Source organism: Bubalus kerabau, chromosome 17, assembly GCF_029407905.1.
Source record: "Bubalus kerabau isolate K-KA32 ecotype Philippines breed swamp buffalo chromosome 17, PCC_UOA_SB_1v2, whole genome shotgun sequence".
In the NCBI taxonomy this organism is placed as follows: Eukaryota; Metazoa; Chordata; class Mammalia; order Artiodactyla; family Bovidae; genus Bubalus; species Bubalus kerabau.
Genome location: NC_073640.1, coordinates 13,594,266 through 13,615,238, shown reverse-complemented (window position 1 = coordinate 13,615,238; position 20,973 = coordinate 13,594,266). Strand labels below are relative to the sequence as shown.

General features: G+C 51.3%; 1 protein-coding gene across 1 annotated transcript; it reads right to left on the bottom strand.

The window, feature by feature from the left end:
* Nucleotides 1–104: 104 nt before the first annotated feature.
* DNAAF1 (dynein axonemal assembly factor 1) lies at nt 105–20,959 on the bottom strand. The gene is made up of 12 exons (XM_055552576.1): nt 20,836–20,959; nt 18,590–18,725; nt 18,038–18,129; nt 15,973–16,194; nt 14,528–14,694; nt 10,020–10,141; nt 6,515–6,681; nt 5,322–5,576; nt 4,098–4,207; nt 2,382–2,438; nt 991–1,366; nt 105–232 (listed from the first exon to the last, which is right to left on the bottom strand). Exons 1-12 carry the CDS (start codon nt 20,957–20,959, stop codon nt 126–128), a joined length of 1,935 nt encoding a protein of 644 aa, XP_055408551.1. The 3' UTR covers nt 105–125.
* Between the last annotated feature and the right edge of the window lie 14 nt (nt 20,960–20,973).

The following is a 20,973-nucleotide window of genomic DNA, read 5'->3' as shown; positions in this document are numbered from 1 at the left end:
AACTGGGGCCCATGCCCTTGGCAACCGCAGCTCTCGGAAGGGAAGGGGAGCCCAGGCGAAAGGGTGACCCACCCCTGCTGAGGAGTCAGGCCTGGGCCCGTGCCTGCTGGTACAAGAGCAGAGGCTCAGTCCAGGCCAAATTCAATGTCCTCCCGGTCTTCTCCTGCCTCGGACCCCAGGCGCTCCTCGGGCTCCACCTCAGACTGGACTTCATCCTTCTCTGGGCCGTTTCCTATAGATTAGGCAAGGGGTGGCTCAGTGTTCTGGGGAAGTGTGGTCAGCCCTCACCCTTTCCCGTGTGCCGGCCTCGAGACGGCCGCACAGCGTGGGTCAGAGCAGGGATCGTGTGTGCCCAGGGCTCCCCATGTTGGGTTCACAGTCAGGGAGCATAGTGTCGGCACACAGAGCTAGCCCCGTGTGCTTGTGAGCAGCAGGCACTGACCAGCCGTCCCAGTGGTGCCTCTCTCTGGTCATGGGCTCAGGCCCCCAGGCTGGCGGGCTGGGTGGGGTGTGGCAAGTGGCTTCTCCTGCCCCGCCCACTGGGCACTGTGGGCGCTGCCCGCATCTGCTGCAACTCCCTTCCCAGCTGGCACGTCTGTCACCCGTGCCATTCCGGGTGTCCGTGTGCGCAGCACCACCCTTGGGCCAGCTGCTGCCCTGGTCTCATCCCGTGTGATGAGACTGGTGTCATTGGTCCCCTCCTTCCTTGGTTGGGAAGGGCCGAGCCTGGGGGTGGTGAGGGAGGAGGGCAGCCTGGCAGCTCCTCAGCTCTTTGGCCAGTTACGCTGCAAGTCGCCCAGGTGGGAACACGCTCTAGCAGCCTCCACAGTCTCTGGAGAGGCTGTGAATGACCCGCCACCACCACTGAGAATGTGGGATCCTGACGACAAAGGCCCAGGTGGCCACCGCTCTGGGCTTGGGTGGTCCACTGTCTGTTTCCCCACCAAGAAGCTTTCGGCCCCTGTGACCTTGAAAGTCAGGGGACATTACCTGGAGCGGGGGCTGGAAGCCGGTCTCCATCGCTGTCCTCAGTGCATGGGGCAGGCATGGCTTCCCCCTCGCAGACTGGGGGCAGGGGTGGCAGTCCTGAGGGCTCCTCGTCATCGCCCAACTCCTGAATTAGCGGGCGAGGGACCTCACTCGCTCTCCTTTGGGTTTCCAGGTCCCTCTCTGGTGCCACTTTAAGTATGTCTGTGAAGGGCGTCTCGGTCTCCACCCTCCAGGAGGTATCCTTGGGGACTGCAAATATACTGGAAAGCGTGTCCGAGGATGTGTTTTCCAGTGCTAGGAGTGAGATGTCATCCATGTCAGGCTCGCTGGCGTCGCTCAGGCTCGAGATGGCTGTAATCTTTGGAAAGCACTGCTCCTGTTAAAAGGAAAAGATGTATTGAGCCGTGCTGTTTTCACACTGCTGCTGCTGCTAAGTCGCTTCAGTAGTGTCTGACTGTGCGACCCCATAGACAGCAGCCCACCAGGCCCCGCCGTCCCTGGGATTCTCCAGGCAAGAACACTGGAGGGGGTTGCCATTTCCTCCTTGTCCCTAAAGTGCACGCTGCTAATTCTGCGTTTCTGTCCGTCACACTCTGGCACCACATCAGGACGGCCCCCGGGAACACAGCGCTGACCCTGAGGTGGTCGTGAGCCCTGCGGCCAGGTCTCCACTGGCGCCCCCTCCTCCCTCGGGTCTCCATGGGGCACAGGCCCACTCTTTCTGCTCCTGCTGCACCAGCCCCCACCTGGGTCCTGAACCAGGCATCTGTGAGCCCGGGCTCCCGGCAGGCTGCGCCTGCACCGGCCACCTAGCCCTGTGTTGGTGGTCAGGCCCCCAAAGAACTGGGTTCTGTGTCTGTGTCCTTGCTGTGATCACTGGCTCCTGCCCTGAGATTACGCCCCAGGCTTCTCTGTCTCCTTCAGGCCCCGAGGGGCTCTGGTAATGTTGGGGGAGGATCAGGTCACCTCACGAGACACCCACGCCGGGCCCCTGCGCCCTCCTCCCTGCGCCCTCCTCCCTTGCGCCCTCCTCCCTGCGCCCTCCTCCCTGCGCCCTCCTCCCTGCGCTCCTTTCCCTGCCGTGTCACTGTCATACTGGCATTCGCTAGATGAACACACAAACGTCAAGGACAGAAAAAAGCCCAGGTAATGGTGCACAGTGCATGGTTATTAAAGACAGTGATAAAAGATCTGTTCCCGAAAAAAGCCCCAAGTGGCTAGTTGTAAAACCTCAGAGAAGGGAGCAGCGGTAAACCTTTCCTGAGGTTGAGGTAAAGGTCCCGGGCGTGTGAGGCATCAGGCAGAGCCTGCGACTCCCTGACATACTTGGTCATCCACGGGGCTGGGAGAGGAGGAGGGAAGCGGAACTGCGGGGACGCAGGTGAGCTCACCCTATCCCGGTCGCCCAGAGATTCACCGGCATTCACATCTTCCAAGTCGGGCAGGTCCTGGAAGAGGAAGTGACCCTGGTCAGCGGTAGGGTGCGTGCTCAGCATCCAGTCCTCGGAAGAGACGTGGCCACCCCACCAACCAACCACAGAGCATGGAGGGGCCCATGGAGCAACCGAGACACTTGAGCATGTGTGCACGCAGCACACACGTGGACACTTGAGCCACGTATATGTGCGAGACACACGTGGCCACTCAAGCCGCATGTACAGGCAGCACACACACTCCAGGTAACACTCCAGGTACCAGTGGCCACTCCAGGCACCTGGATCTGGTCAGTGACAGAGCTTTGTAAGGCGTGACGTGTTTCAAAAATTTCCACCTCGTTCTCCACTTTACTTTGGTATTACCCAGTTCATCTGGGGGGAATCGTACCTCCTACGTACAAATAGGGTCTTAGGACCCTACCTGGCACAAAGTGAGTCTCTTTCGAACCTTTCCCAAAACTGGGGTGGGGAGGCGGCGCTTTCCTGTTTTGTGTCTTGGGGTATCTTCATCTGTAGCACCCCAACCTGCTTGTGAGGCAGTCAGATGCCTGGACTCCAGAGCCAGCCTGCCTGGGTGGCTGTTCCTGCTCCACCATTGTCTGGCTGTGTAGCCTTGGGCAAGGTGCTCTACTCTGTTTCTCGGTTTCCCCGTCTGTAAAATGGGGATGATAACCTACCTCTTAGAGTTACTGGAAGGGTTAAATCAGTCAATACAAGAGGTATTTAAAGTGGTGCCGGACAAAAAGGAAGAACAGTCAGTGTTAGCGTAGCGTCGGGGTCCTGTATGTGGTTGGTTCTCACACGTTAGGGCTGAAGCGCCCACTTTTGTTGTATCTATATTAGGCCCAGAAAACTGGAAACGCCACTCTGAATGCTGACTGTGCTCAGTTGAACCTTTCTGAGCCACGTGAAATTGAGAGTGAAACACGAGCGTAGCAGTTCGTGAAGGAAGCGGGCAGAGGGCAGGCAAAACCATGCAACACGGTCTGAATGGAAGGAGCTCACTTGTGGGCAGAGAGATGGCTGTCCTCTGGGGAAGCAGGGTGTAAACTGAAAGATGGGGGGACCAGCCCCTACTCCTCACCCCCTAAAGCACAGTTCCCAGAGGTTGTGCCAAACGTGCATATCCCCAGGGATGTATTCTCGCAGGCACAGCGTGGAAGGCTGTCATCAGAGTGGACAGGCTGCAGGGAGGAGGACCATTCCCAAGGATGTGATTGGGCCCAAGGTCAGGTGGACCCCCTGAATTGGCCCTGGGGGACAGGATGCAGGACAGGCCAGGAAGGTGGGCAGCTGTCCCAAGAGCACTCGAGGCTCTGCTGATTAAGTGTAGATTTCCCAGCAGTTCCATCTATGGCCAGAAGGAGCTGCTGAGAGGGTAACTTCTCGTGGGGAAATGCATCAGGAGTTTCGCAGACGTAGTTCAAGGGGTTCGTCTGGCCAGCGCTCTCAGTCTTGAAGGTACACAGGCATGGATTTCCCACCGCCCACCCCCAGGAGAGCTTATTGACTGCGAATGCTGAGCACTGGGTCTGGGTGGCACCTCCAGGGAGGCCACGCAGGCCAGCCAGTGGGCCCCACTGAGCTCAGGATTCAGAAGGTTTGTGTCTGATCAGACACAGACACTGGCTATGCTGTGCGTGCTCCTCTGCAGGTGCACGGGCTACGTACGTCGATGAAGAGCTGCTCCTTTGTCTCCAGTCTTGTGGCCTCCAGATTTTCAGCTCCATCGGGCTCTGTGCCTGATGCACTTTCAGTGGCCACAGTTTGGGGAGCCAATTCTAAGGACAACAGAGTTACAGTAATCTTGGAGTCTGTTTCATACACGGCAGTCAGATGGGCAATTGCGGTTAGGGTGGATTCCAAGAGAAAGGACAGAACCCTTGGGTCTGAAGACCTCCAGCCCTTGTGACAAGAGCTGAGGAAAAGGTTATGTGTGAAAGGGAAGGGAAGGGAGAGAGCACCCTCTTTCTACAGCCTGGAGATGGAAGCTCCAGCCAAGAGTCTATGCAGAACATGCAGGAACCTTGGAAAAAGCATGATCGCTCGACTAGGAGATGAAGAAAGAAAGGCCATGGCATCAGTGGGCAAGTTTCACAGCTCCTCCTGCTGCAAGAGTGTCAAGGAGACCTGCGCCATCCTTGCAGGGTTGCCCAGGGAATGTGGGGTCCAGACAGGGCTCCTCTCTTCCCCTTAGTCCCCTCCTGCTCCCGCCCGCTGCTTCCTCTCCAGCTTCAGTCATCACAGATGAGTGGCCCTGCGCTGCTCAAGTCACACCAGTCCACTGTCCACTTTGGGGACTGACTAGGCCCAGTTTGACTCAAGAGCCACACTGGGGCACCCAATTAGAATGAAACAAGCAAGTGGATTTAGAAGACTTAGTGTCAAAAAGAGGAACCTATTATCTCATGAATAAATTCATGTTGATTTAAATTATATTCTAGGTGTGTGTGCCCAGTCGTTAACTGGAGTCTGACTCTTCGTGACCCCATGGACTGTAACCCACCAGGCTCCTCTGTCCATGGGATTCTCCAGGCAAGAATACTGGAGGGGGTTGCCATTTCCTCCTCCAGGGGATTTTCCCGACCCAGGGATCAAACCGGCGTCTCCTGTATTGGCAGGCAGATTTTTTTTTTTTTTTTACCACTGTGTCACCTGAGAAGACATATTTTAGGTGTTCTGGGTTCAATAAAATACAGTTAGTGTCTTGCCCATTTCCTTGAAGCATGTTGGACCTGATACTGGAAACGCAGTCCGGCTCCCCTCGTGGTCCTGTCGTGAGGAGGTGTGCGTACATCACCTTACAGACTGAGCAGTCAGGGTGGAAGGCAGTCCGGGGCCCCCAGTTGGGAGCTGCCCCAGGTATAATGCACCTGTGCTTCCTCGACCACCTACCTGCCCAGGCAGCTCTGGGGCTCGCTGGCAGGGCCTCAGGGGGGAGCACGACCTTCGGCTCCCCCACATCCAGAGGCAGCTCCTCCAGGAGGCTCGGCTCTTCTGGCTTCTCCGGGAACAGCTCATCCTTGGCCTCGAAGCTCTCCTTGACAAACTGCTCTATCTTCTGCCTCGTATCCTTCTTTTCCTGAGGCTCTTCCTCTCCTTCCACTTCGGCGTCCACGTCCCCAGCACCGGCTGGCGTGGGCTCCTCCCCTGAGCACAAGTCCACAGGTGAGCTGGGATGGTCCTAGGAGGACAAGGAAGGACCCGCAGCGAAGGCCGAGGGTGGGCAGTGGGGACCTGCAGCAGGGTGGTCCTCAGGGTGCTGGATAAACAGGCTGCACAGCCACCAGGGGGATGCCCAGCACATGCAGTGCCCGCACAGGCCCCTGGAAGACTGTACTGGGTGCTCTCAGGAGATGCGGGCTGAGGGACTGGGCTCAGGGCCACGATGTTTGCCCTGCTTTCCAGCAGGTCAGCAGGTCAGGAACATGTGTGTGCGCACACATGCGCCAAAATGTTAATCAACACCAGACGTGAGGAGATGACACAGTGGTTCATTTGACCATTGTTTGAACAATGTCCTAATTAAACGTTGGAAAAGGGGGGAAAATGCATACTGCAGGAGAATGTCTATTTTATGGGAATGTGAGTGGGCAGAAAGCAATAGAGCTGTGCCACTTTCTTCTATTAAAAAAAAAAGTATGTACTACACTCATGAGGAAAAGCCAGGAAATGCTCACACCAAACATTGAGCAGTTCTTGCTGCAATTCTGTGATGACCCTTGCTTGTCTATGTTTTCTGTGTGTAGGTAGGTGAAAAACACTGTCATTTAAAAATACACATGGAGGACTTCCTTGGTGGTCCAGTGGTTAAGACGCCTTGCTTCCACTGCAGGGGCTGCAGGTTCGATCCCTGGAACTAAGATCCCGCAAGCGAAAAAAAAAGGAGGTGCACACAGAGCCCCTGACTCTTTCCTCTTGCATCTAGGAAGAGGACGGGGTTCTTAACGTGTCTTGAGCACTGTCCTCAAGTGAGGTCGAGGGCAGACGGATCCGTAGGCCTGTGAGCAAAGTGTTCCCGCCCTCGGCCCCACCCCAGAGTGAATCTCAGTGGAGCTCGGGGGCCCTCCTGTGTCTCGGGCTCGCACCTCGCTCCTGGCTCGCTCTCTGCCGCTTCCTCTCCTCCGCCTGGCGCCTAAGGGCCGCCAGGGCCTCGATGCTGTCCGTGATCTTCTTCCGCTCTCTCATCTCCCACTGCTGTCTCTCCTCCTTCTCAGCTGCATACCCTCCCCGGGCCCAGGCCTCTGCGCAAGCTCTGTTTAGGAGGATTAAAAACAAAAAACAAACCCCAGACCCCAGAAGTCAGAGAGGCGGGGGGGAGGGGGTGCTGAACTGTCACAGGTTAACAGTAAATCCAAAACATATACTCTCTGACCAAACTTGCTCTTTTTCCCCAAAATCAAACTAAAGGCACAGAGGGCATGTGACTGTAAGGAGACATACTAACACAGGCACAGTTTCATCTTGAAAGTTCTAGTGGTTTGTAAAGCCCGTCTGGCTATAAGGTCAAAAGCACGCGTGACAAAAGCAAAAAAAATAAAGTGAACTCCACCAAAATTAAAAAGGGGTGTCATGTAAAGAATCCCATAAATAAAAGAACCCACAGAAAGTGAGAAAACAGCTGCAAATCAGACACCTGACTGGGGGTTGTATCTAGACTATATGTAGACCTATTACAGCTCACACAAAGTCTACACAACCCGCAGGTGGGCACAGGTTAAAAGAAACTGCACTGGGAGAAAACACTCGGAAGAAAGTTAACCTCTAGATGGCTCGCTATCTAAAACATACAGAGTGTTTTAAAAGTGGACCAAAGAACTGGACCCCTCACCAGGAAGTTAGGTAGAAAATAAGCTCATCATTGGGTGACGTCAGGAGAGTGCAAACCTAACCACTTGACACCCAGTGGATCGACTAAAAGCCAGAGCGCTGACAACACCAAAGGCCGGGAGGATGTGGGGCGACAGGAGTGCTCCTTCATGGCTGGTGGGAATGCAAGATGGAGCAGCCACCTCGGGAGACAGTTTGCCAATTTCAAAGCAAAGATCATCTTACCGTATAATCCAGCAATCGTGCTCCCAAGTCTTTCTCAAATGAGTTAAGAACAAATGTCCACACACACACACATACACACCTGCACATGAATATTGATAGCAGCACTGTTCACGACAGCCAAAAAGTGGAAGCAACCCTCATGTCCCTCAACTGATAAAACGTGGCCTTCCCAAACGGGAGATTATTTCACAGTGTTATTTTGGAAGCATTTACTGATGCAGGCTGTAATGTGGGTGAACCTTAAAAATACGCTCAGTGGAAGAAGCCGGTCACAAAAGACCACGTATCGTATGACTTCATCTATATGAAATGTCCTGAGTAGGCAAATCCATATTGGCTCAGTGGTAGATCTGAGCCTGCCAATGCAGGAGACACAAGAGACATGGGTTTGATCCCCGAGTTGGGAAGATCCCCTGGAGGAGGAAATGGCCACTCCCATACTCTTGTCTGAAAAATTCCATGGACAGATAAGCCTGGTGGGCTATAGTCCGTGGGGTCGCAAAGAGTTGAACATGACTCATCACACAGCACACAGCATATGCAGTGTCCAGAGTAGTCTAATCCACAGAGATAGAAAGGAGCTTTGTGGTTGTTGGGGCTGTTAGAGGTGGGTTGGGGAGTGACTGCTAATAAGTAAGGGTTACTTTGGGGAGTGATAAAAGTATTTTAGAATTGATTGTGGGGGTGGTTGGACAACTCTGAATATACTGAAAAACCATTGAATTGTACACTTGAAGTGAGCAAACTGTTCTAGGCACCAGAGATAAGTAGGTTAACATAAGAGATGACATGGCTTTCTCTACTAGACCTGCCCTTCTATGGGGAAAGAGACTCTAAAAGAGGAAACAGGTATGTCAAAGGCAGATGTGTCCTACCAAAAGAAATCAGGCTAAAGAGACACTAGATGGAAGAGGCAAAGGTGTGGCTTAGATAGGTGGCTGGTCACGGAAATCTTCAGAAGGTGACAGGTGAACAAACACCAGTGAAGATCATCCCAGGTTGAGAGGAGGTCAAGGACCCAGTGCGGAGCAGCTGGAGGGTGCTGAAATGAGGCTTAAAACCCAAGTGAAACCAGCTCTTGAAGAGGAGTCCTGCTATATCGTCCAGGGCAGGGGTCTCCCTGCAAAGGGCCCAGCTCTTACACGTTCCTGCTGGTCGCGCTGCCCCAGGGTGCAGCAGGGAGCTCACATTCCCTGCCCCGCCTTCCGCCCCGCCCTGGGACAGCCGAGAGTTCCCATTGGTTCCCTCCTGCTTGAGTTCCACGTAATACTAACAGATACTCTCAAAGACCTCGAGGTCGGTTTTGTCTCCACTTTCCGGAGACAGCCTGAGGCTGGAGAGATTGGCAAGCTTGACTAGGGGCATAAGACCCGCAGCTGCAGAGCTGGGCTTTGTGGTCTGCCCGCAGGCCCTGCACGCCCGCTGTCTGCCTTAACGCCCAGGGCTGGGTGCCAGGGAGCTGGGAGCATCTCGGCCAGACTGCTGCACAAGCAGGGATCCTGGCTGTGTCACCTGGTCCATGTGGAGGCTCCCTTTGAAATTTGTGTTATTTTGACTAAAATTTGTGAGTTCAAGTGTGTTTTTAAATGTCGGGTAATTCAAGCTTCAGATTGCACTTCCTGTCAGGCCATCCCAGTTACTGAGGTTTTATTCTAAGCTGGAATGAATAGCAGCCTCAATCAAAAGGTAAATTAAAAACCCAGATCAAAGCAGTGATGATACACAGGGCAGTCCCGGGTTCAGTATTCCTGATATGCAAAGAGCTCTTAATGAAACAGAGCTTCCCTGGTGGCTCAGATGGTAAAGAATCTGCCTGCAATGCAGGAGACCTGGGTTTGACCCCTGGGTTGGGAAGATCCCCTGGAGAAGGAAATGGCAACCCACTCCAGTATTCTTGCCTGGGAAATCTCATCGACAGAGGAGCCTGGCGGGCTACAGTCATGGGTCACAAAGAGTCAGAAACGATTGAGCGATTATCACTTATGAATCAAGAAAAATCTCCCCTAAAGGAAATTGGAAAGAGGTCATGAATGCAATACTCACAGAGGAGGAAACTTTAAATGTCCGACAAAGGTGGTAAAAACGATCAACTTCATCTGTTACCCCAAAATGCAAATGACGTACTATCTTCACTCGTCAATTAACCTGGCTACATTTTTTTTTTAACATGGCTGTGTCTGGGAAAGTTATAAACGATACAAACATTCTAGAAACTATAAGTGCCTTTTAAAAGTCTTCAACTACAGTCTTTAATCCAGCAATACAACTCAGAATTCCACCCTAAGGAAATAACTAGCCGTGGGATCAGAGACTTTATATAGAAGGATAATTATCAAAGGATTGTGAAAAAAATCCAGGAATAAGTGCTTAAAACAGAGAATTTCTTATTATAAACAGTCATGTAAGCCATTAAACTTACCTCACTGGAATATATAACAGACGTGTGGGAATGCTCAAAAATTAGAAAATTTAAAAACTTACTTGTTGAGCATGCTCAACTGTTACATAGTGTTACTAAAAGGCTTTTCGCTCCCTTACCTGTCCTTGGGAAAAACTGGTCTGTCATCCAGGTATGTTAAGTGTTTTAGCCGGATGGTGAGTGTCCTTCGGTAGTTGGGGATGTTCTTAATCACCGGGTTCCCCATCAGATTCAGCACACGCTGGAAGCACACAGGCAGAACTGCATTAGGCACTGAGAAACAGATGCAGTTAAAACATTTCACTTGTGTGTTGTGCTGAGAAGAAATACAAAGACAGGGAGTGTCGACATGAAATCCTGAGGACAGTCTCAGAGAAGCCGGGGCTGTCACTGCTCCTGTGCCGTCAGAATGCCATCAGAACCGTCCTGAGAATCGGGTATCCCTTTTTTTACTTGAACTTGTACTTGAACTCTCACTGTCCTTCCAGAACAGTGCTGGAAAACCCTCCTGGAGCCTTTCCGGAGGGCGGTGATTTTGCTCGCCCAATCTCTTTTACTGGAACTAATCTCTGATTGATCGCTTTTCTGTCCTTCCTGGCCAGGACCCGTTTTAAGAAAATGCACACAGCTGCTGGACAGATAAGAGACGGTGACCAAGGGGACAGGATGCAGAGCGCCCTCTCAGCTATCCCGAGGCCCCTTCTTGCCAGGCTTACAGGTCTCCTGGATGTTAAGCTGGGACCAGGAGAGGGACAGCGGCAGAGCAGTGCCAGTGTGCCGTCCCCCCATCCTTAAATCCTGTCACCTCCTCTCTAGGAGGGGGATCTGTCAAGGTGACATGTAGGTGAAGCATTTAAAATGGGTTTGGCTAAACTGGTGAAATGGTTTTTATATCTAAACTGCTTTCTGTTGTTGGAGAAAATAAATATATTGTGAACTGGTTAGTTTAGCATTTTCCAAACTTCATTCTCATCTGGTCATCATGGTTCTTGTCACATGTTCAAGTGACCTGTCCTGTACGGCTGGGTGTGGGGAGCAGTGCGCCCCTAAATGTCTGTGCATGCACGCGTGCACGTGTGTGTGGAGAATGTAGAAGCCACCAGAAAACAACCACGAGACAGACTGTTGTTATTCCCCCCCTACAACCCCCGCCTGCAGCAAACTCATCTGCTGCAATCCTAACCCCAGCGCCTCAGAATGTGATTGCATTTGGAGACAGGGTCTTAGAAGAGGTGATCAAGATTAAATGATGTCACTGGGGTGAGCCCTGATCCCATAGGTCCTTGTACAAGGAGGAGATTGGGAGACAGACTGTGAAGGCCACGTGAGGACTCAGGGAGAAGGTAACCGTCTACACGCCAAGGAGAGAGGCCTTAGGAGAAAGCAAGACTGCCCCACACCTTGATTTAGGACTTCTAGCCTCCGGAATAATGAGAAAATAAATTTCTATTGTTTAAAACACCCAGCCTGGTACTTTGTTATGACAGCCGGGCCCCCCAGAAAAGTATTACTATTCAGCTGTGTATTATCATGCCATATGCTGGTGACTACGTGAATGGTAAACTAGTTCTCGGTGCCAGTCTGTTCTGCAGATTACTCCTGAACTATGCTCTCCTAACATCAATAACCTCAGATATGCAGATGCCACCATCTTTATGACAGAAAGCGAAGAAGAACTAAAGAGCCTCTTGATGAAAGTGAGAGAGGAGAGTGAGAAAACTGGCTTAAAACTCAACATTGAGAAAACTAAGATCATGGCATCTGGTCCCATCACTTCATGGCAAATAGATGGGGAAACAATGGAAACAGTAATAGACTTTATTTTGGGGTCTCCAAAATCACTGCAGATGGTGACTGCAGCCATGAAATTAAAAGACACTTGCTCTTTGGAAGAAAAGTTATGACCAACATAGACAGTACATTAAAAAGCAGAGACATGACTTTGCCAACAAAGGTTCATCTAGTCAAAGCTATGGTTTTTCCAGTGTTCATGTAGGGATGTGAGAGTTGGACTACAAAGAAGGTTGGACGCCAAAGAACTGATGCTTTTGAACTGTGGTGCTGGAGAAGACTCGAGAGTCCCTTGGACTGCAAGGAGATCCAACCAGTCCATCCTAAAGGATATTAGTCCTGAATATTCATTGGAAGGACTGATGCTGAAGCTGAAACACCAATACTTTGGCCATCTGATGCGAAGAACTGACTCATTAGAAAGGACCATGATGCTGGGAAAGATTGAAGGCAGGAGGAGAAGGGGATGACAGAGGATGAGATGGTTGGATGGCATCACTGATTCAATGGACATGAGTTTGAGTAAACTCCGGGAGTTGGTGATGGACAGGGAGGCCTGGTGTGCTGCAGTCCATGGGGTCACAAAGAGTCAGACATGACTGAGCGACTGAACTGAACTAAACTGATGCTTTCCTTACTGTTTTTCTTTTAAATGGATTCACTTTTCCCTTGCTTACCCAGGCCTTAAGCAGGAAACAATGAACTGAGGGTTTTCGTGTGCTATTTGGAAAATATTTTTTCCTAGTACACATGACAACACATACACACTGAAAAGCAAGGAAATTGTCCCAGGCTGCTGGAGTTGAGGCCAGAGGATACAGGAGCTGCCTGCAGGGGTTGCCACGGACTAGAAGATGGGAGCACTCAAGCACCCCAAATTCAAATGACAGAAAGGTTAAGTCACTCCAAAGACTGTATCTTTAAATCTATCTGTTCACAGTGATAAAGAAAAACCCTTCACTGTCATCTTCAGAGGTCCCTAAGTTCTGGATCCATTTCTCTGAAAGCTGATACATAAAAAGAAAAACAAAGACGTCTTCATCCCAGTGTTTTCTGCATACACTTTACACTAGGGATGTAAATTGTTGATGAGCAAAAGTGCTCTTTGTGGAAGCATCGCCGCTAAGAAAGGCAGAAGAAATAAGAGAATTAGAATATGATCCCTGAGCGACTGCTAATGAACTCACACAGGGAGGCAGTGTGCCTGGGAGCTGTTGGAGCAGTTGGGGGAAGGGAGGCCAAGTGCTGGATCAGACCGAAGCTGGATCAGGCTGACAGCAGTCAAACCCACTAGTGACGCGTAAAGTCACAACAAGAGGCAACCAGGTGTTACGCTTGCCCTGACTGATGCCACAGCTGACCTCAGGGTTATATTCTGAGCCTGGATCTGACCAGGCCTCTGGCTCCATCATCATTTTACAGGAGATGCTGGAGACAGCAGAACACGTCAGACCACACCATGAGGATGCAGTTGACTGAATCCAGGGTGTGGCTGACATCCAGAGGGACCCGGTTTCTTCAGCAGATTCTTGGCATGGGGGTGGTAGCGGGGAGAGGAAGAGACAAGCGGGGAGGGCTGTGATGAGATGCATAATCCAAATACAATGTATGGGTCTGGTTTGGATTGGTAAAATCTGATGGTCTTAAAGCTCAACGTTCAGAAAACTAAGATCATGGCATCCGGTCCCATCACTTCATGGCAAATAGATGGAGAAACAGTGGAAACGGTCCCATCACTTCATGGCAAATAGATGGAGAAACAGAGGAAACAGTGAGAGACTATTTTTTGGGGCTCCAAAATCACTGCAGATGGTAACTGCAGTACTCTTTGAAAGGAAAGTTATGACCAACCTAGACAGCGAGACATTCATTTGCTAACAAAGATCTATCTAGTCAAGGCTATGGTTTTTCCAGTGGTCATGTATGGATGTGAGTGCTGGACTATAAAGAAGTCTGAGTGCCGAAGAATTGATGCTTTCAAACTGTGGTGTTGGAGAAGACTCTTGAGATTCCCTTGGACTTCAAGGAGATCCAACCAGTCCATCCTAAAGGAAATCAGTCCTGGGTGTTCATTGGAGGGACTGATGTTGAAGCTGAAACTCTAATACTTTGGCCACCTGATGCGAAGAGCTGACTCATTTGAAAAGACCCTGATGCTGGGAAATATTGAAGGTGGGAGGAGAAAGGGACGACAGAGGATGAGATGGTTGGATGACATCACTGACTCAATGGACATGAGTTTGAGTAAACTCCAGGAGTTGGTGATGGACAGGGAAGCGTGGCATGCTGTGGTCTGTGGGGTCTCAAAGAGTCAGACACGACTGAGCCACTGAACTGAACTGAATCCAATGATCAAAACACATGCTTGAGGTAAATGGAGAAAACTGGACATAGACTGGGTATTAACTGTCATTCCAATACTATTTTAGGTATAATAACAGTACTGTAATGATGCTTTTAAAAAGTCGTTATGTCAGGAATACACACTGAAATTGTAGGTGAAATGACACAGCATTTGGCATTTAAAACACAGCAGCTAAAAATAGAGGGGAAAAGTGTGATGGGTGTTCAGAAGGCGGGGAGAAAGGAAGGGGGAGGGAGGGAGGGAGGGGAGAAGAAAAGAGATTTGCTGCCTACAGAAGACAAGAGGACACGAGTTGTGTCCGGGGGCGTGCCCCCCACCTCCACTCCACGCCACACGGCACGCAGGGTCTTTCCCGACCAGGGACTGAACCCATGCTCGCTGCCCTGGGAGCTCGGAGTCACAACCACTGGGCCACCAGGGAAGTCTTGAGTGTGCGTGTTTCTTTCTGCTTTTTGTTTGTTTGTTTTTTACCAAGTCAGGCATGCTCTCAAGAACTCTCAGGATCTCGGGGTCGCTCAGCTTGTTGTGGGAAAGGTCAAGGACGCAGAGTCTGGCACACTCCCTGAGATGCTGAATGTCCTCCACAGTCTCTAAGTGGTTGTGCGCCATCTGGAGTGTGTTCAGGACTGGCAGGCAGGCTGGAAGGGGGAGTGGACAGAGGTGAGCGACATGGGCAGCAAAGAAAATGTTTAGACCCACTTGCAGGGAAGAGCGGTGAACATGAGTCTAGACAACAACACCATCACCAACACCCCCACGCCCACCACCCCCACCAGCAACCACCAACCATCAACCACCAACCACCAAACACCACCCCCACCACCAACCACCACCCACCAACTACCACCCCCACCCCTACCACCAACCATCAACCATCAACCCTATCCCCACCCCCAACCACCAACCACCACCCCAACACCCACCACCCCCACCCCCACCCCTACCACCAATCACCAACCATCAACACCACCCCCACCCCTACCACCAACCCCACCCCCACCACCCTCGTCCCCAGCCCCAACCACCAACCACCAACCCCCACCCCCACCCACCACCCCCACCACCAACCACCAACCACCACCACCAACAACAACCAAGCACCAACTACCACCCCCACCCCCACCCCACCCACCACCAACCACAACCCCCACCCCCAACCACCCACCACCAACCACCCCCACAACCAACCACCACCCACCACCCACCACCACCACCCCCACCCCCACCACCAACCACCACCTGGACCCCCACCACCCCCACCACCAACCACTAACCAACCACCACCCACCACCCACCACCAGCATCCCTACCCCCACCACCAACCACCACACCCACCACCAACCACCACCTCCACCCCCCCACCCCCACCCCCACCCCCACCAACACCAACCACCACCCCCCACCCCCACCACCACCACCACCAACCACTACCCCAACCCCCACCACCACCCTGACCCCCACCACCCCCACCCCTAACCACCAACCACACCCCACCACCAACCACCAACCACCAACCACCACCCCCACCCACCCCCACCACCAGCCACCAACCCCAGCCACCACCCCACCCCCACCACCAGCCACCACCCCCACCACCAACCACCAACCACCACCCCACCCCCACCACCAACCACCAACCACCACCCCACCCCCACCACCAACCACCAACCACCACCCCCACCCCCAACCACCCCCACCACCAGCCACCAACCCCAGCCACCACCCCACCCCCACCACCAGCCACCACCCCCACCACCAACCACCAACCACCACCCCCATCCCCACCACCAACCACCAACCACCACCCCCACCTCCACCCCCCACTCCTACCCCCACTCCCACCACCTCCACCCCCACCACCACCACCCACCACCACCGCCACCACCGCCACCGCCGCTGCGGTGGGTCCCTCTTACAGAGGTTTTCAATGGTCTTAATGTAGTTGTTGCTGATGTTGAGAGCATCCAGTTTCTGCAGAGGTTCTAGGTTCTCGATCTTATGGAGCAAGTTCACTTGTAAGAAGAGGCAGCGCAGTTCCGTCTGGGCCTCGAGATTCTCGATTTTCTGGATGCCGTTGCACTCCAGCCAGAGGCAGCGCAGCCCCGTGTACTCTTCTAGATTCTCGATGCGGTCAAAGCCTGGCGGGAAGGAAGGGGGTATTTGTTGGGCTCCCCCACACACAGAGGCACAGGTCTCACCGTCTTTTATGCCTACTCGCCTTGGAGAAGGAAATGGCAACCCACTCCAGTATTCTTGCCTGGAGAATCCAATGGACAAGGAGCCTGGTAGGCTAGGGTCCATGGGGTCACAAAGAGTCAGACACGACTGATGAGACTCAGCACACAGGCACACACGCCCAGCATCCACACATCCCTCCTCAGGAGCACCACCGCCTCTTTGAGAACACCGCGTCCTGATCCTTGCCCCATGGCTCTCTGCAGGGAGCTGGTCATGCTGAGCCATGTGGGGCCAACCTTCAGGAACCCTGCGGAGCTTTGGCTGGCTCTACTGGAAAGAGGTGACTTTCTGCGAGAATTGCCAGCCTGGTAGGGTGCAGCCTAACTTCCCTTCTCACCTCGGAGTAGGTGGGAGTGAGGCAGGTGCCCTGCCTGAAATGAATGAGCACAAGGGAACGCAGGGCTTCCGAAGGGGGAGAGGCAGCCTCGTGAAGATATGCGGTGAGAAAATCCAGCAGTACCTGAAGCCACCGCAAACTTCGGGTCTGGCTTTCTGGTATGGCTCAGTTTTATGAGCCACGTTTAAGGAGAGGAAAACCAACATTTTTGTTTCCTTGAGTAACTCGTTATAGATTTGTACTTCACGGTTCATCTGCTGTTACCAAATGTTTTGAAAGTCATTTGGTTGCCTGAAAAGTTTTAACCGGAAGTTTTTTTTTTTTTTTTTAATATTTTATTTGGCTGTGCTGGGTCCTAGTTGTGGCATGTGGGATCTAGTTCCCTGACCAGGGATTGGACCCGGGCGCCCTGCGTTGAGAGTGCAGGATGTTAGCCACTGGGCCACCAGGGAAGTCCCAAACCCAAAGTTTTTATGAAGAAAGGGTGAAAGCAACGGTGAGGCAGAACCACCCGACTAAATCATTCCCAGGTCCTGACCCTCAGAAACAGTATCAAATAATAATTTCCTAAGTTGGTAGGCGTGGGGTTAATTTGCTAGGCAGCAGTGGATAATATAGGCACCTCTCTCGTCCTCTTCTTCCCACCTCTTAAATATGGGTCCTCTGGGGTCTGCCCTCCTGTGTCATCTCATCACTGCTACACCTAGACACTGAGTGGAGGATTTGGGAGGGGGCAATGTGGATGTGAGGAGACCAGCTAGGGGTCCTTCCCCACCTTTAAAGGATATTGCGGCTGCAGCCCTCCGTGAATCTCCCTGGCACAGTGTGAATCTCCTCACGGTGGCCGACCTGTCCCCCAAGACACCAAGAGCATCCTCAGCATATCCATCTTTGTATCTCCAGCACTGCGCCCTGTGCCGGCCCACAGAAGGCTCTCAGTAAACTTTTACTGAATAAAGGGCCACGTGGATGGCCCAATGAAGCAGGTTGACTATCACAAATTCAGCATCAACCGGGAGTTATTGCTCTGCTTTGTCACTGCGAGGAAGAGCCCTGTCTATGAACCTGAACTTAAGTTGATGTGTGACCATTGGACACCACCACAGTCCTTCATAATGTGTCCCTCCCAACGGCAGAATATTTACAAGTAGTTAGTGGTCTGGCAAACTATGAGTCCTTTAGCAAATACAAATAAAAGATGCCAGTATGTTTCCCTGGAACTCATATAAACTCTAGTCATGTAAGACTCTTTCTTCCAAGAAATGTTATTGCTTTCCCATGCATCTCCACTAAACCTTGAAATTTCTGCTTAAATGTAAGAACTCTAGATGATCCCTGTGAGTAATTCTTTATACTGCTAGGGCCTTTCCACCTGACACAACGTACCTCCTCCACCCAATCCTTACCTTTATAGTGCAAATACAGCGTATCATTCAGTGCTGGGGTAATGTAAAGCTTGTGCTGCTTGCAAAGCTTTTGCAGAAACTTTTTAGTCATTCTGTTGAATGAAAAACATGAACGAGAAATTGATTTCAGTTTGTCAGCTGTAAGATATATCCCGTAAATTCTTTGCCACATCCATTCCGTCTCCAAATTCCACAACTTTCTGTATGCCTGATGACACTGATTGCTTGTAGCTTTCAGGGCCTCATCCAATATTGTGAATTTCAGCATTCTTAAAAATTGCAGCGTATGTTCTTATAGAAATATCTTTGTGTCATCAAGAACTCCTAATGTGTGCCTCTCTCCAAGTTTGGCATTAAAGTTTAATAGATTGCAGTTAGTTACGCGCTCTGACTCATAACTAACCATCCTGACTCTGCTACTAATCTTCAGACAAGGGGCTGTCTAGTTAATCTTCATGAGCCCCAGTTTCCTTATCTGGACAAAGGGCTGATCATCACATCTGCCTTAATGTGTGAAAGTGTGCTGGGAGTGGCGGCAGCACGCGCACGTACCTGGCGCCGCAATCTTCCTTGTCGGCTGTTTGCTGTGCTAAGCGACCGCCTGACCGGCTGTCGCCACTCTGCTTCTGCTCACTGAGGCAGGAAGCGTTCGAAGGACCCACACACGTTTCCTTAGGATCATTCATTTCTGTAAGATAAGAGATTGGTTCTGTAGAGAGCAAGAAATATATAAAAAAAATTTCCCTCTACTTCAACTTGATGAATAATTGTCTGCTTTTAGGGTACAATCAGTACTCTTTAAATGTATCACAATTTTTAAAGCATTGTTAAGGATTATGAGAATTTCACTTCTAGGCAGATCTTTGAAAAAACCGCTTGTACAGATGGACAAGCGGATGTGTGCCAACATACTCACTTCTGCATTATTTGTAATAGCCAAAACCAGTTAACAATGCAAATGTCCATTCACAGGGACAGGTTAAATAAAGCAATGGGTCATTATTCTGCCTTGCAATAGAATGCACAGATAGGGAAAGAGAGAGACAGACATGACTGAAAGAATCCACACAAAATTCTAGAGGAGGGGAAAATGGAATGGGACTAGAAATAGTGGTGGGGTAGGGCAAAAAACATCAAATATATCTGAAATGTTCTCTTTATCTTTAGAAATATTTATTTGCGCTGGATCTTAGTTGTGGCATGTGAGATCTTCAATCTTCATTGTGCCAGGTGGGATCTTTAGTTGTGGTATTGTGAGATCTAGTTTTCTGACCAGGGATTGAACCTGGGTCCCCTGTGTTGGGAGCGTGGAGTCTTAGCCAGTGGACCACCAGGGAAGTCCCCCAACGCATTTAATCCTAAGAGCTGTTTGCTGCTGCTCTCTGGGTGTCCCTGTAGACTACCTAGAGATTAAACATTCTGTGTGTGGGACTGTGTCTTACAGTTCCCCATTTCCCACTGCGTACAACACCCAGCTGCAAGAGGCACCAGATGATGGTTTGGGGTAATAAAGAATGTGTGAGTGTGAAAGTCACTCAGTCGTTTCCGACTCTTTGCGACCCCATGCACTATACAGTCCATGGAATTATCCAGGCCAGAATACTAGAGTGGGTAGCCTTTCCCTTTTCCAGGGAATCTTCCCAACCCAGGGATCGAACCCAGGTCTCCCGCATTGCAGGTGCATTCTTTACCAGTTGAGCTACAAGGGAAGCCCAATAAAGAATAGGTGCTCAACATATATAATAATTGATTGGTTATATTAATACCAAAACTACCATTTATTACTGACCCACTGTATGCAAGTCACTCTAATTATAACTATCCCGGCTTGCGGAAGATGAGACTGCCCTAGAGAGCGGTTAAGCTCTGGGCAAACCGCCATAAAACTGGCAAGTTGCAGAGGGGTAGTGTCAACCCAGAGTAACTTGCTCCACACTGTGTGTCCATAGCACAACATGGCTTCCCTATAGCAACTCATACAGGGCTTGCCTGGACAGTCATTGCTTACAATCATTGGCTGGGTTCAAAAAATGAAACACTAATCAAGCAGTTTCTTTATCATTCCCTAAAAGGTTTCCTTTATAATTGAAGCCAAGCAACAGGAGAGGCTATCTTCTAAGCCTATTCAGGAAAACTTTGGTGAGGAGTCACCAGGTGATCCCAGAAACACCAGCTCATCATTCACTCTGTCCACCACAGATCAGGCACTGGACTGGACACTACCAATTCATTTGGGGTGTCTGCCCTGACATAGCTTGCCATCCAGAGGGAGAGAGAGCCTTTGGTCTTACATGGTGAAGGCAATGAAGGGATACATTCAAAAGCTGGGTTGTGAGGGGAATGGTGTCTTGGGTGAGGGCTTGGGCTCTTGGCGTCAGACAGTCCAAGCATAAGTCTGTTCTACCATTGACTGGCTGAGGGTAATCTGTTTGGAGCAAGTTCTTTAACTTCTTTAAGTTCCAGGTAAATTATCTGTGTGACCTGGCAAGAGGAGTGCCTACCGCAGAGGGCTGGCCTATGGTTGGAATGTGGTGAGTGCATGGTACATAACCTTCAGTAAGTGTGGGCCGCTGCTGTTATTATTTTTTGGCCGCGTCTTGTGACATGCAGGATCTTAGTTCCCCTATCAGAGATGGAAACCCATGCCACCAGCAGTGGGAGCTTGGAGTCTTAACCACTGGACCGCCAGGGAAGACCCTGTTATTATTATTACGGTTACTGCTGGCTGTGAAGACCAGGTATGTGGTGCTGGGCGCAGCCCGTCGTCCCCCTCGCCTCCCTGGGGCGGTAGTCGGCACCTTCCTTGCGGCCACCTTCGCCTGCGTTCCCGTGGTCACCAGTCGACTCCTCCACACCAGGCTCCTGCGCGCACTCTTGCTCCGCTACCCCGTCCACCACAGGCTCTGAGGCCTCGGGGTGCATGTTTATTTCGGAAA